The sequence below is a fragment of the Lacerta agilis genome, chromosome 16 (genome assembly GCF_009819535.1).
Source record: "Lacerta agilis isolate rLacAgi1 chromosome 16, rLacAgi1.pri, whole genome shotgun sequence".
In the NCBI taxonomy this organism is placed as follows: domain Eukaryota; kingdom Metazoa; phylum Chordata; class Lepidosauria; order Squamata; family Lacertidae; genus Lacerta; species Lacerta agilis.
Window position 1 is genome coordinate 22,023,713 of NC_046327.1, and position 15,349 is coordinate 22,039,061.

A 15,349-nucleotide genomic window follows, 5' to 3' on the forward strand; every position below is an offset into this window, starting at 1 on the left:
GTGGGGGGGAGCTAATGATGCTGCAATCAGGCATAGATAGAAAGCAGGTGCGAAGGGGTGGTTAACCCTTTTCCTGCTGCCAGTTTCAACTCTCAATAGTTGCCCTTTATCTGCTGCTTCTCAATGGGGGGGGGGGAGGACAGGTTTTGTGTCTTTCCTGTGGGAGTGCCACAGAGGGAGAGAGTGTCCATATTGCAATTTGGGATTAAAGGTGGGTCTGGAATCTGAGAAGGTTACTGACTGCTTTGTAGGGGGTTGGACCAGATGACCCTTAGGGTCCCTTCCAAGTCTACACTTCTATGATTCGGCATAACAGTTAGCGTGTAGGACTATGAACTTGGGAGATCAGTGAATCCCAAGTCAGCCACGAAGCTCACTGGGTGACCTTGAGCCAGTCACCATCTCATAGCTTAACCTACCTCACGGGGGTGTTGCGAGGATGAAATGGGGCGGCTTATTTAAAAATGGTGCTAGTCAGAATCACATTGAGAATGATAACCAAAAAGTGCCATTTTGGACCACAGCTTTAATTTCAAGGGGCACAAGATTCCAGGCTGCAGTTCTTGTTGAACTGCCAAGAACTCAGAGGAGCTTTGCCTGAATTTAGGGCTGCAAACTTAGGCGCCCTTACCTAGGAGTAGGTTCCATTGAATTCAGTGGCACTTCTGAGTCAATATACATAGGAATAAGGTTGTTAGTTCATTTAGGATTGGGGCCTTAGGGTAAAGGGTGATATCTGTTGCATGCTCATAACATTCATACACAAAACAAAACAAAAGCAAAACCAAAACCAGAACTTATAAACATTAAAAAATTATTATTGTAGTTATTTCTTTTCTCTCTCCTCCTTTTTCATGTGTGTGGGCATATGTATAAATGTGTGTGTGTATAATTGTAATTTTTAAATCTTTCTACAGCATAAAGAGTATATAAACTATTAAGGCTGAAATCCTTGTTTGACGGGAGATATTTACTTGGGAGTAAGCACCAATGAATTTACTTCTGAGTAAACAATAAATAGAGTTGGGCTGCATGACTGCAAATTTACTTGGCAGTAAGTTCCACTGAACTCAGTCTTACTTCTGAGTAAACAGTGCATAGGACTGAGCTTTCCCTTCACCCATGCACAATGGATGCAAAGTGTAGTGCGAGGCAGAGTCATTAGTGCCCGACAGAAAATGACCCATCACAGTCAAACCAGCCACCCTCTTTCTCAAGAAGAGCCACTGATCTACACAATCCCATATTTGCTGTGGTGGGGCATTTCTGATTGCTTTCTTGAGCTGTCACTCAAGCGTGGTCTGCCTTTTGATGACATCATCACAGGTATATAAAGAAGAGCTCTGCAAGAGAATGTTTGGAAGGTGGGTCTTGGGTATTCTGTGGTAAGTTAACATGTTTGTATGTTGTCTTTTGGAGTCCTTAAGTAGTTCTCTATGTGCTTTGGTGATTCTGCAGCAGGCAAAACCAGGTTGTTGTTGTTGTTTTAATTGAATACATGTTTAAGGCTGGCTGCTAAAAGGGCATTAATTCTATAGAAGTTAGAATGCCACACCCTGGGGCTGGATGGCTAGGGAAGCAAGATATTACTAGGGTGTGGCAACCTTTATGTGTACAATGTTAAACACTGCATGCAATTACTTGGTTTAGCCTTGAGGCTGTGTCTCTCCACTTCCCATTCATGCCCTCTGCAGCAGTTAACAGGTGACTGTGTTCCCCCCATGCTATGGAAACTTTCTTTGTTAATTCCTGCATTTCAGCCTGCTCATAAAAGGCACTCCTCTCCTCTCCTTCTCTTTCTCTTTCTCCCTTCTTATCTCCTCCGTTCAGAAAGGGAGAGTTGTCGCTGCAGCAATTTCTTATATTTTAGTCCACCTTTCCTCTGAAACCTTTTAACTTCTCTGTACTGAAGTCACTGCATAGAGGATAATTTCCGCTTTTCCTCCTTCTCCCCTTGTCCTTTTACAAAACTTTCCCCCCTCTATTCGGCTGCTTTTCCTTCTTATAGCTCAGTCTAATGGCCGAATAGGTAGCTTAGCAGGGGTCTTAAAAATAGATGGAAATTTTACTGCTCTGCTTTTTTCGCCGCTCTGGAATCCGGGGCTTCTTTGCCGGGAAGCGTTGTAATCCTCACGCCGGGTCTCCCCGCTCTCTTGCCGTCGAGCCAGAGAAAACTGAGAGTCCCTTTCTGGCGCCGCTGGATCTTTTTGGCTTAGGGTCACCCCCTCAAGCCTTCTCGGGGTTGCGCAGCCCTCGCTTTACCCCCAAAGCCTCCCTGGCAAACGCTCCGAGGTCGAAGCCTTTGCGGAGCGCGATCCAATCGCGGTAGCGGCAAAACCGGAAGCCCTCCACTTGTCACACTTTGCTAGGAGCTCAATACTCCACCCAATTTACTTGCTTGCCAATTTTGCAAGGCTTTAGTTGACCCCAAATAAAGGCATGGCTCAGCTGTGGGTTTTGGAGCCTCTCCCCTCTTCCTGCCTGCTCTCCTTTTTATGGGTCCACATGGCTGCTTATACTGTACTAACTTTTCAAAGGGTCCCTCTGTGACAAGCAAATGTATCACACTACCATGGCCAGGAAGCTTTGAGTGCCACTAAGTGTACACTTAGGAACCGCAGGAAATCCTAGGTTTGCCTTTTGCTTTATGCAATATGGCTTAAAAAAAAAAAATTAAAGCGAATCATAGAATCGGAAGGGACCCCAAGGGTCATCTAGTCCAACCCTCTGCAATGCAGGAATTGGAGGCTCATCCAGGATGTTGGAGACAAGGCAAAATATCTCTGAGCCAGGCTTTACTAACTTTTTTGCAGGGGGGGGGGAACCATGTTTCAAGTACTGTGTGTGCTCATATTTTGAGTACGTATTTAATTAAAGTTACAGGTGGGTAGCCGTGTTGGTCTGCCATAGTCGAAACAAAATAGAAAATTCTTTCCAGTAGCACCTTAGAGACCAACTGAGTTTGTTCTTGGTATGAGCTTTCGTGTGCATGCATGATCTGAAGAAGTGTGCATGCACACGAAAGCTCATACCAAGAACAAACTCAGTTGGTCTCTAAGGTGCTACTGGAAAGAATTTTCTATTTTATTTAATTAAAACCATCTTGCCTTTAATTTAAAGATGGGATAAAAATTAAACAAACGTGAGCTGGGGGGAAAAAATCAAACCCTCGATGCACTTTTTACTATCGCAAGGTTGAATGTATTGCCCTCGGCTGTACTCAAGGGGCAATTCCAACAGGTTCCACACGAAAAACGCTTATGTCCCTGTGGAGATGGCAGAACCGAATCCATACTTTATAAAGACTTGAGGAATGAGATTATCACCCCTCTTTTATTGTCCATTCTGCGTCGCCCAACCACTGCCACAGTGTCCTTTCTCTTGGCAGATCAAGATGAGCAGGTGACAGCAAAGGTTGCAAGGTTTTTAGCTGGGGCAATCAGAATAGGATCCACTATTTGACTATTGATTCAAAACCCTAAAATGTATTTTATATATTTCTATTTTTGTTTTATTGCTATGGCCTATGGCTGATGCAAATAAAGATTCATTCATTCATTCAAAACAAACTCTCCCCAACTCCTGCAGTAAGAAGTTCCAAACTCCCCACACTCAGACTAAGTAACAAAGTTGTGAGAATACCGCAAAGCTACCCAACTTTGTGCCTTTTGTCTTGAATGGCACCACACAGGTCTTTTCTATGAAAAGCAGCAAAGGTGAGTTTAAATTGTGGTTTCTCAGTTACAACCATGAAAAAAGGGAATCATAGAACCATAGAGTTGGAGAGGACCACAAGGGTCATCTAGTCCAACCCGTTGCAATGCAGGAAACTTTTGCCCGACGTGGGGCTTGAACTCATGACCCTGAGATTCAGAATCTCCTGCTCTACTGACTGAGCTATGAAGACTTCCTTCTCAGTAACAGTGCGCCAGTTATGGTGTCCTTCGTCCAGCAAAGCCCAAACAATTCTTTTCTCCTACAGAAGATTTGGAGAAAGAGAGTTAAGGGCAGTTAACTCTTCTGGGAATAAAACAAAGGGAGCTGTTGTAGTTCTTCTTTCTTTTTTAGATTTCTTGCATGCTTTATAGGTACTGCTTTATGGGAAATTATTTGGCATGGCGTATATCTTTTAATTGCTTCGGGTGTCCCACCCAATACAGCTTATGCACAATACACTTAAAGCTGTGTTTAAATTTTGGGAGCTGTAGTTTACCTTTCACAGAGCAACGAGTCCCAGCACCCTTAAGGAACCATAGTTTTCAGCAGTGCTTTTTTCTGGGGGGGGGGGTGCAGGGGTACATGTACCCCTAAACGTTTTGTGAACCTTTGAACTGTTGTTAATTTACTGTATTTATTTCCCCCAAATTGAACTATAAAATGGTGGTTTTGTTGAATCAAAATGAGAGTACCCCAAACACTTTTTAAAGAAAAAAAGCACTGGTTTTCAGGAAATATTTGCAGGAAATGATGTGCTTTGAATATATGGTATGGACACACCCAGTCTAAGAGATGATAGGTAATGTTGGTCTTGCCTGTTCTTTCCAGAGCGACCTAGTTAATGCCATGGCATCAGAAAACAAAGATATGGCTGCTTCTGACTCCAAGAACAATGAAGATCAGCAGGTGAGTAGATCTTGGTGATGGTCATTTGATGGGAGAAACCATTGATGCACAGAGTTGAGCTCCAAAGCAGACATGCCATTCTACAGTCATAGCTGTCAAGTTTCGGATTTGAAAATAAGGGATCAGCACCCTCACCTGTCCTGGGGACAGCCCAGTGGTAATCCCCCCAAGCTACAAATTAATTTATACCAGGAAAGAGCTCCCAGGAAAGAGAAATCAGGGCAGAGAAAAGAAAGCACTTATTCATGCAGCACACGGTAACCTCTGGAGCTCCCTGCCACAGGGAGCAGCGATGGCCACCAACTTGGATGGCTTTAGAAAAGGATTAGGCAAATTCATGCAGGAGGAGAGGACCACTGATGGCCTCTGGCCAGGTTGACTCTGCTCTGCCTTCTGTTAGGGGCAGCAATGCTTAATCTGAGCACCTGTTGCCAAGAAACATTCGTCTATTTTATCTTCTTTATATATCTGTCTGTCTGTCTATTTGTTATTAGGTATTTATATTCCACCTTTTTCTCCAAGGAGCTCCCTGGTCCTAGTCCTCATTTAATCCCCACAACAGTCCTGTGAGGTAGGCAGGCAGGCAGGCAGGCAGGCAGGCAGGCAGGCAGGCAGGGCTGAGAAATGCAGGGACCCAAGGAGTCCCCGGACTCCAACTCTCCTTCCCGGAAATAAGGGAAATTTAAGGGATATCAACAATAAGGGATAGCTGCGGGAAACGGCTTGGAATAAAGGAGTTTCCCACCAAAAAAGGGAGACTTGACAGCTATGCTACAGTACATAGGGCACTTCTCCCTCTTCCTTAGGAAGGCTTTTGCCTTCACTCTGCTGAGTGGAGTAGCAAGAGCAACACAGCACAGGTTGTTGCAGATCTTAATATTGTGCAGTTTGAAGCGTCCGGAAACATAAAAACTGACTCCTTTTGGAAGAGGTCATTGTCCAGGCCCATAAAAATATTATCCAAACTTTACTAGCATAGCTCTTTAAAAAACAGAGCCTAAGCATTAAAGACACATCCCAAAATATCAATCTTGTGCTTTCCAGCGCAGGCTCAACATCTTAGAAAATATGAAATATAGTCGTACCTTGGTTCTTGAACGCCTTGGTACTCATACGTTTTGGCTCCCGAATGCCGTAAACCCAGAAGTAAGTGTTCCGGTTTGTGAATGTTTTTTGGAAGCCAAATGTCCGATGCAGCTTCCGCTTGAGTGCAGGAAGGCAAGACCAACATTACCTTGGTTTTTGAACTGTTTCGGAAGTTGAATGGAATCCCGGAATGGATTAAGTTTGGGAACCAAGGTACATAGCTGTCAACTTTCCCCCCTTTTTAAGGGAAATTCCCTTATTCCGAATAGGATTCCTCGCAAGAAAAGGGAAAAGTTGACAGCTATACCAAGGTACCACTGTAATCCAAACAGACCTATAAGCAAAGGTCTCTCTTTAACAGCATCCAATTTCCTCATGCTGTTTTCCTTGAGAGCTTCATTTACATCTTCCGTTCTCTGTTGGGTTCAGAGAAACAATATCAGCCACCACCCTTTGAAGAGGGCAGATTTGCAATTCAACACCTTTGCACCTGATCTAAGGTTACAATAGTTTAGAGCAGGCTTCCTCAAACTCGGCCCTCCAGATGTTTTTGGCCTACAACTCCCATGATCCCTAGCTAGCAGGACCAGTGGTCAGGGACGATGGGAACTGTAGTCTCAAAACATCTGGCGGGTCGAGTTTGAGGAAGCCTGGTTTAGAGTAACAGAAGACAATCAACAAACATTCATTAATCCATTAAGGAGTTCAGTGTCCTTTTGAAAACAAATGTGGAAAAACCCCAACGTTAGCCATTTCCCATTTTAAATCTTCATTAATACACTTACATCTTTCATTTCTGTGTGAATTAAAGCAATTATACTTAACACAGATGAGTCAGACAAGAACTGGCTAGATTCTGCCTTGGCCAGGCCTGCTGTTTCTCTAGCAAAAACATCTAGATGACCAAGGGTTCCTCATTCCTAATCTACAGATACAGGTGGGTAGCCATGTTGGTCTGCCATAGTCAAAACAAAATAAAAAATTCTTTCCAGTAGTACCTTAGAGACCAACTAAGTTTGTTCTTGGTATGAGCTTTCGTGTGCATGCATGCACATGAAAGCTCATACCAAGAACAAACTTAGTTGGTCTCTAAGGTGCTACTGGAAAGAATTTTTTATTTTGTTTTGACTAATCTACAGAGTTGACTGTCCCCTGGCCTTGGGTTGTTGACACAGCTTGCCTTGTCTGCTTCATGTTCCTTTGCTTCTAGAACCTGGTGAGCAGAGTGGCCTCGGTTTCCCTGAGTGCCGCTTGCGAAATGGTCTCCACCACATACTCTTCAATCAAAGAGAACATTCCGGTCTTCAAAACTTTCTGTGATGCGGCCGAGACGGGGATGAGGACAATTGCTTCAGCCGCAGTCAGCGGGGTGCAGCCTCTTTTCAGCAAGCCCCAGAGTGAGTAAATGGCCGGCTCTTTGGGATGGGGAGAGAAATTCAATTCTGTTCCCATTTAAAGGCAAACTTGCAAAAAAAAAATGCGTTTTCCGAAACAATACGTGAACTGAAACACAGCCGCCTTTCAAAATTGCGGCATATCCAAATTTTGCAGTGCAGCTCCCCAGATGCGTGTTCAAAAGTGTATACTCTGTGGTAAAGCATGCATATAAATGCATATATTAGTTTGAGCGACATACCAAAATATAGAGAAACTGCTTTGCAACCGTGTGTATGTTAGGCAAAAGTGGTAGGAGAGATTTGCCCAGTGATGCTGATGAATTTTCATTAGGACTTTAAAAAAATAAGATAAAAAACTGATGTGGAAATTGAGCTTAAGATTGAAAAAAATGTGAAACTGCAAAAAACCAAAATGAATATATTCACCTATCCCTACCCTTTTGTGGAGTGTTCTCCAGTTTTCCCATAAGTCCATGGTGGTGGTAAGTTCCACAGATAGAAAAGGAGTGGAAATTAGCTTGCAAAAATCTAACGATCACATGAAATTTTACCTTCTGTTTCAGAACAGTATTAAATGGTCAGTGAAACACCACAAAATAAATTTTGTCATTGCCAATATATACACACCACATTTTTCACAGGGAAATTCATGCTCAAAACAGTTCAAGGAAAGATCTATGTCCAAATGCAGTAATACAATAACTGTATGTGATATGTAAGATGTAATAAGGACATGCATTGTTGTTGGTGCAACTGCGCCAACCACAACTGTTTAATATCTATTTTTTAAAAATTCAGCAGCAGTTGTGCAGGACAGCCGAGATCTGGACAAAGTGGAAGAAAAGGAATCAATAGCTCAAGGACCAGATGATCAGGTAACCACTCTCCAGACTTCAACCGGTCCTTATTATGAGTTTGGCCATCTGATTACAGAGTGGTCCTGCTATGGCCCAGGCAACTGGTGGCTGGGGGTTAACAAAAGAACATGAATGGGCTTGGGAAGCTGGAAGACTCTCACTAGGTGATGACCTTCCGCTAGCACAGGAACCTATGGCTCTCCAGAGGTTGGCTGGGCTACAGATCCCATAATCCCGTTCTATTGGCCATGTTGGTTGGGGCTGGTATGTGCTAGAATTCAGCAGTGTCTGGAAGTGCCTTAGGTTCCCCATCCCTGAGTCAATAGGAGGAGTTGTTAAGCAACCTCAGGCTAGAGGACAAGAGCTGTAAGTTAAGCAGGACTCGGTGGAGAGGCTTTAGGTTTCACCTTGCTTGTAGGAATCTGATGTAGACGCCCATCTGTTTCTGCTAGGCTCTGGGTGCCTGATGTTTATTTACAGATGTGCACTCAAAGTCCCCCATGTATTCTCTTCCAAAAAACTTAATCCTGTAACACTTTCCCCAAATACCTTTCTGCTCGGATGTAGGATGCATGCAACATGGTCCATCTTTGAAGGCTTATCTGAGTACGGAAAGTTTTAAGAGCTACTTTCGTTAACAAGTTTTGCTAGGTTTCCCCGATGCCAGACTGCTTTTCTCCCTCCCTAGGGGAGCCCAGATAAAAAGGAGACAGCGTCATCTACGGAGACAGTTGCAGCAGCAGCGGTTTGCCAAGCAGCTGCCGAAACAAAGGACGTGGCGCCCGGCATGCTGGACCTGGTTAAAGAAGCTGTCCGAGGGAGTGTTGAGATGACCACGTCTGCGCTAACCAGCGGCATGAACACTGTGATGGGCTCCAGCATAGGCCAGATGGCCTCCAGTGCCGTTGAGGCTGTGATGGGGAAGTCTGAGGAGATGGTGGACCACTACCTCCCAATGTCTGATGAGGAGCTAGGTCAGTCGACGCTTCTCTGTTAGCCGCCTCTACCTGTGCATGAGTGTCCGGTGGTCTGCGCCAAGCTCATGCATGTACATAATTGTTAGTTAAGCTCTTTGAAGAACAGTCGAAGAGGAACTAGGCTGAACTAGCCACTGCAGTGCAGATTCCTATTGCAAGCTCCCCCGCAATCTGAAAACTAAAATTCTCCATCCATGCGATCCCCATTCTGTACTAAAACAGAATTGAGCAAATATGTGCATTGTTCTATGACTTTCCTGCTGTTCTCCAGCTTTGCTTAATTCGTGGGTGGGAGGGCTCTTTGGAAGCCAGAGGGAGGCGTGGTAGCAAATGTCAATAATAATAATAATAATAATAATAATAATAATAATAATAATAATAATAAATTTATTATTTATACCCCGCCCATCTGGCCGGGTTTCCCCAGTCACTCTGGGCGGCTTCCAACAGAACATTAAAATGCAATAATCTATTAAACATTAAAAGCCCCTAAACAGGGCTGCCTTCAGATGTCTTCTAAAGGTCTGGTAGTTGTTTTTCTCTTTGACATCTGGTGGGAGGGCGTTCCACAAGGTGGGTGCCACTACCGAGAAGGTCCTCTGCCTGGTTCCCTGTAACATAGCTTCTCGTAGTGAGGGAACCGCCAGAAGGCCCTCGGCACTGGACCTTAGTGTCCGGGCAGAACGATGGCCTTGCCTTGGCAGGAAATGAGTAATCAAGATCATTCTTGCAATCTCAGTCTCTCTGAAAAGTTCAGTGTGTGAAAAGGTTTGATCTAGTTGCTCCTGCTCCTACCGCATGGCTCTCACCAGCCACTCTAGAGTTCCTATTATACCAACAATCTAGGAACTTTTACCACTTTGTAAGTAAACTAAGTTTTGCTGCCTGTGCAACTATTCTAAAGCACCTGAACCTGACCTTTGGAGAGTTTGTAAGTAAACCATTTTTAACTTGCCAAATGTGTGGTCTGTCCCTATGCTGGGGGAAGAGGGAAACTTTGGAAATAAGCTTTTAACGGGCATATTGGAACTCGCTATGAAGGACATATTTTAAAGCTTTAACAGTCTATAGATTTCTTTACCTTGCTGCATATTTTGTGACTTTAAATCTCGGCTGGGGTTCTCCCACCAAAAAGAACTTGCCCCACACTTGGATCTTGGTATCCAGGAATTCCAGGATGCATATGTATATTTGCACCAACAATATTTAGGGTGTTCTGCATATTTCCAGGGCTTGCTAAGTTCTAAAGTGTGTGATGCCTTCCTTTCAGCTACTCTTGCAGCTGCTCTGGAGGAGCCAGAGGCCTCTTCCATTGAGAAGCAAAGGCAGCAGCGGAGTTACTATGTGCGCCTGGGTTCCCTCTCCAACAAGGTGCGCCAGAGAGCCTACCAGCACACCCTGGGCAAGCTGCGCCAAACCAAGCAGAAGATGCAGGAGACTCTGTCCCAGCTCCAGCAAGCAATGGACTTGGTATAAGCAGTTTTCTATTCTCTGGTAGTGGTCAACTTTCTCTAACCTCTGCTGTTGCAGACCGCAACTCCCATCAGAGCCACCTGGCATGGCTGCGTGATGCAAAGGCTACTGGTTGCGCTGATTGATGGGAGTTGTAGTCCAAAACAGCCTCAGGTTGGCAAAGGCAACTCTGTCTCTCTGGGCTTTTGTTTTTGTTTTTAATGAAAAATGTGCTGGGTACAGTTGCACAATGCACGTACCTTTAGCTCAGGGTTGTGAATTCCAGATGTGATGTCTACCAGCTTTCATAACTTAAAAGAGGATATACTTATGGGGAATATACTTAAACTGACCATCGAAGCTGAAGGGGGTGGGTCTGTCTGTTCAGATGTGGTGCCCCTGAACGCCAATGTTGTGGGACAAAATGGGTGAAGGGTGGCAACTTTCAGGTCCTGCTCTTGAGCTTTCCAGAGGGGCTGGATCTACACTGACCTGTTTAACATTATTAGAACGATATTCGATACATCATTCTAAAACTTCACAGGGCATACAAGGTTTTCTTACCTTGTTCCCCCCCGTCAAAACGCTGCTGGTAGATCAGTAGCGCCTCTGGTGTTGCATTTTAATAACGCGTTAAGAACATTAAATGCGGTACATCCAATGTCCATCTACATTACCACAATCCTTCCCTAACCCCTTCTTAATGTTAAAAACCATGTTTGTAAATCCACCCTGGGTGTCGGTTGCCTGATCGGCAAGGCACACCATGTTCTGTTGCCCAAGCAGACTGGTTCATTTTATTTGTGTGGCAAAAGGATCCCCCCCCCAATGTGAGATGTGATTGTCCTTGGGAGAGTCAGTCCCATTGAGCTTCGTTTGAGAGACTTTCTCCTTTTTACTGTTTCACTTGGAAGTAACTCTTTCCTAGACGTTCTTAATGTTCTCGCTGCTAATTTCCTAGATTGCATATGCCAGACACACGGACCAGAAAGATCAAGATGGGCAGGAGGAACTGCGGCAGAAGTGGTTGGAGTGGAGCAAGAACCAGTTGGGACAGAGCGATTCCACTGGAGAGAACCCAGCAGAGGTATGTTGTGTTCTTGGCTTCCTCAGTGCATTTCCCAGAGAAGGGATGGCTTGCTCTCGTGACAAAGCTCAGCAGACCGTAGCCTGGATGGGCGGGGTGCCCTTAGAATCATAGAGTTGGAAGAGACCACAAGGGCCATCCAGTCCAACCCCCTGCCAAGCAGGAAACACCATCAAAGCGTTCCTGACAGATGGCTGTCAAGCCTCCGCTTAAAGACCTCCAAAGAAGGAGACTCCACCACACTCCTTGGTAGCAAATTCCACTGCCGAACAGCTCTTACTGTCAGGAAGTTCTTCCTAATGTTTAGGTGGAATCTTCTTTCTTGTAGTTTGAATCCATTGCTCCGTGTCCACTTCTCTGGAGCAGCAGAAAACAACCTTTCACCCTCCTCTATATGACATCCTTTTATATATTTGAACATGGCTATCATATCACCCCTTAACCTTCTCTTCTCCTTGCTAAGCAAATCATGGTAGCTAAAGGGAGATCAGGATGAATAACAATATTCTCATATTGTTTGGGTATTGGAGAGCGTGTCTGAATCACAGGTAGGGCAAGAGCAGCAAAAATAAAACACAAAACTACAATGTGGTCTGAATGGAGGATAATCAAACTTTCAGCACCAGGTTTAAATGGAAGTTTAAGTTTTTGATTACTTTATGATTTGTGTGGATGGGCAAACGTAAGTGAAGTTCAGAAAAAGACAAGAACTGAAGACCTCCATTGCAGTGCTTTCACCTGACCAGCCTCTTAACAAGAGCCCAATGTCACTTTAGATGTGCCATTACTTTAGATGGAAGTTCCCCTTGGTGTCCCCGGATTCACCAATCTGTCCCTGGACAAAATCTGTCCCCAGATTTTAATTAATGTCCCCGGATTTATGCCTGGGGACTTCTGGCAAGGCAACATGGCAGGCGCCATGGCAGCGGGCAGCACTGGCCACGTCAAAAGTTCCAGCCAGCCAATCCGCTGCCGGGGAGGGCATTTAAACCGAGGCGCGAGCTAGAGAGCTCCTTTCTGGCACGCTTCCTCAATCGACGCTCTCCCCGAACTCGTGCAGAGCCGCCCGCAGCAGGAGAGGGGGGGGGGGGCGAGCGAGGCACTGAGGCGGTGAAGAAGAGGAGGAGAAGCATAGAAAAGAGCTGTGCCATGTTGCGAGACAGACAGAGGGAGGGGGGGAGACAGAGAGAGAGAGAGAGAGAGACGGAGTGCAGTGGCGGCTTCTCATGGGAACAAAGAGGCATGAAAGTGAAGGCTGAGGGGGAAACGGGGGGAGGGAGGAAGGCAGGTGGGCGGGTGGGCGGGCTCCTTTGCTTTCTCTTCTTACTCTCCCTCCAATGGCCACTGTGGAGATGGTGAGTTTAATGGGGGCGAGGAATGCGCTGCGGCGCCCCTAGTCCCTGGCAGTGCCACGCTGCGTTGCCGCCAGGAGGGGGGGTTTGAAACGTTCTCGGGAGATGGAGCCTCCCTCCGCACCTCCTCCGGCACCAGCAGCCTCTCTTGTGAGGAGGGCTGTGTGCGAGTCCGCTGTTTGTCCACCTCTGGTAACAAGACACCACCGCCGTCAGTTAAATCTCCATAAAGACTGCACTTGCCCATCAGTGGTCTCCCGGTTATGGGAAGCCGGTGCCTTGTGCGTGTGTTTTAATGCGTGTTTTCCCAAGACCAGCGAGCGGTTTTACTCGATCTCTCCCCACCCCACCTCTTTTTTTAAGGGGGGGGATTTGTGTGTTTGTAGATGGGCTTCTCTGCCTGCCTTGTGCTGAGGTGCGTGCCCGACAACTTTGGGGTCCCCACCCCTAAAACAGGTCAAGAACTCTGGGCAACCCTTTCCTAAAATAATAAAGCATGAAATAAATAAAAAATAAAAAAATAAAAAATGTCCCTGGATTCCTTGAAAAAAAAATCTGGTAACCATACCTTGGTGTGGCTTACCTTTTAACCTGCATAGATGGGGGAAAGGTCTCAGTGCAGTTCTGAATCTGTGGCATGGGAACACCAATGGGCTGTCTGCAAAAGGTGTCAGTAAATATTCCCTCAAAACCCCCCACAAAGCCCAAGAGATCACTTGCTCTTCCTGTTTCCACCAACACATCCTTTCCTACATTGGACATACACCTCTTAAACTTGCCCACATTTCATTTTGATGCCAGGATTGGACCTCCCCCCCACCTTTCCTTCTGTGCTGAACAGGGGGCAGAGGTGCCACCAGCTTCTCTCTGGGAGAAAGTGCAGCTGCAGGCCCTCCAAGTGTCCCTATTTTCCAGGGACAGTCCCAGGATTACAGAAGGTTTCTCATTTGATCCTGGAATGCCCTGCGTTTCCTTACGACGTCCCTATTTTCATCGGAGAAATGTTAGAGGGTATTGAGTTATGCGGCCCCCGAGCCATCTGAAGGCAGCCCTGTTTAGGGAAGTTTTTAATGTTTGAAGTTATATTCTGTTTTTAATATTCTGTTGGGAGCCACCCAGGGTGGCTGGAGAAACTCAGCCAGATGGGCAGGGTATAAATAAATTATTATTATTATTTTATTTATTTACTAACACCTCTCTCTTTCTCTCCAGCAGATGGAATCCCAGGCTCTAGGCATGTCCCGCAACATTGCCCAGCAGATGCAGGCTGCCTGCCAGAGCCTCCTGGCCAACATGCAGGGTCTCCCTGCGGCCCTCCAAGAAAAGGTGCAGCAAGCCTACAGCTACATGGAGGAGTTACAGGCTGCTTTTTCCAGTGCCAAGTCATTCCAGGAGCTTCCTAGTGGCCTTTTGACTCAGCGCCAGGAAACAATGGGCAAAATCTGGCAGGCTGGGGACGAGGTCCTGGAGTACGTGATGCAGTCCACTCCCCTGAACTGGATTGTGGGGCCCTTCTCCCCAGAAGAGGTCTCTCCTCCTGAACCTTTGGCCGAATCCCAAGCAGCAGAAGTGCCTCCATCTGTGAAGGAATCGGAGGTAGATGTCCAAAGGATGGAAGTGCCTGGATCCAGTGCTTTGAACGATCAAGCCTAACCTGTAATCTGCGGCCAAGTTGCTTCAGTTCTTCCCAGTACACAGAGCTCAGCGGTGCTCAATGTCATTGAGGCCTTTTTGTTGCAGAACTTGATAACTAAAATGTGAAGCAGTGCCGTTCTCTTAGCAGCTGGTAGGTGACAAAAACTCTCCCTCCGAAACATGGCCCATCCCTATAGAGGCTGCTCAGTGCTGTTTCCCAGCAAAGCACCAAACCAATCTCAACAGGGCACAAATGGATGGATGCTACCTAAGGACTGGTTCAGGGTCACTTCTCCTCCTTGCATTAAAATCTAGAAAAAGGATGCATTTAGACCAGTGTTCCCCAAACTTGGGCTTCCAGCTGTTTTTGGACTACAATTCCCATCATCCTTGACCACTGGTCTTGCTAGCTAGGGGTGATGGGAGTCATAGTCCAAAAACAGCTGGAGACCCAAGTTTGGGGTACACTGATCTAGACGTTAACAGCAAACAGCGGGTTAGCTTATAGTTTCAGCCCAGGACTTCTTTAGGAGAAGCTGGTGTAGACTAGGACTTACCTATGCCTCATAGTATTTACAGTGATCTGTTATCTTTCAAGCTTCTTGACCACTAAATAAGAGTAAAACTTTATGTCTAAGATAAAATAAACTGATTTGCATCTCAAACTGTGTCTCTGGATTTTTTCTTCCCTGTCAGAGAAGTGTTTTGGCGCTGCTGCTTAAGATCTGGCTTTTGGTACTAGAATACAGTAGTGCCTCGCAAGACGAAATTAATTCGTTCCGCGAGTGTTGTCGTATAGCGGAAATTTCGTCTTGCGAAGCACGGTTGGAGGAAGCGCGGTTTTCCAAAAAACACACAAACCGCAAAACGTTTTCATTTTGCG

General features: G+C 45.7%; 1 protein-coding gene across 4 annotated transcripts; it reads left to right on the top strand.

Moving 5' to 3' along the window:
* The first annotated feature begins 165 nt into the window (after positions 1-165).
* LOC117061196 (perilipin-3-like) lies at positions 166-14,660 on the top strand. Of its 4 annotated transcripts, none has more exons than XM_033173883.1 (8): positions 166-211; positions 4,546-4,623; positions 6,920-7,106; positions 7,905-7,981; positions 8,652-8,937; positions 10,211-10,410; positions 11,354-11,479; positions 14,044-14,660. In XM_033173883.1, exons 2-8 carry the CDS (start codon positions 4,564-4,566, stop codon positions 14,482-14,484), a joined length of 1,377 nt encoding a protein of 458 aa, XP_033029774.1. In that variant the 5' UTR covers positions 166-211; positions 4,546-4,563; the 3' UTR covers positions 14,485-14,660. The 4 variants fall into 4 exon arrangements, with proteins under 4 accessions (XP_033029774.1, XP_033029776.1, XP_033029775.1 ...); XM_033173885.1 differs by lacking the exon at positions 166-211 and adding an exon at positions 1,305-1,385 and having other exon boundaries at positions 14,047-14,660; XM_033173884.1 differs by lacking the exon at positions 166-211 and adding an exon at positions 1,305-1,385 and having other exon boundaries at positions 7,908-7,981.
* Positions 14,661-15,349: the final 689 nt, after the last annotated feature.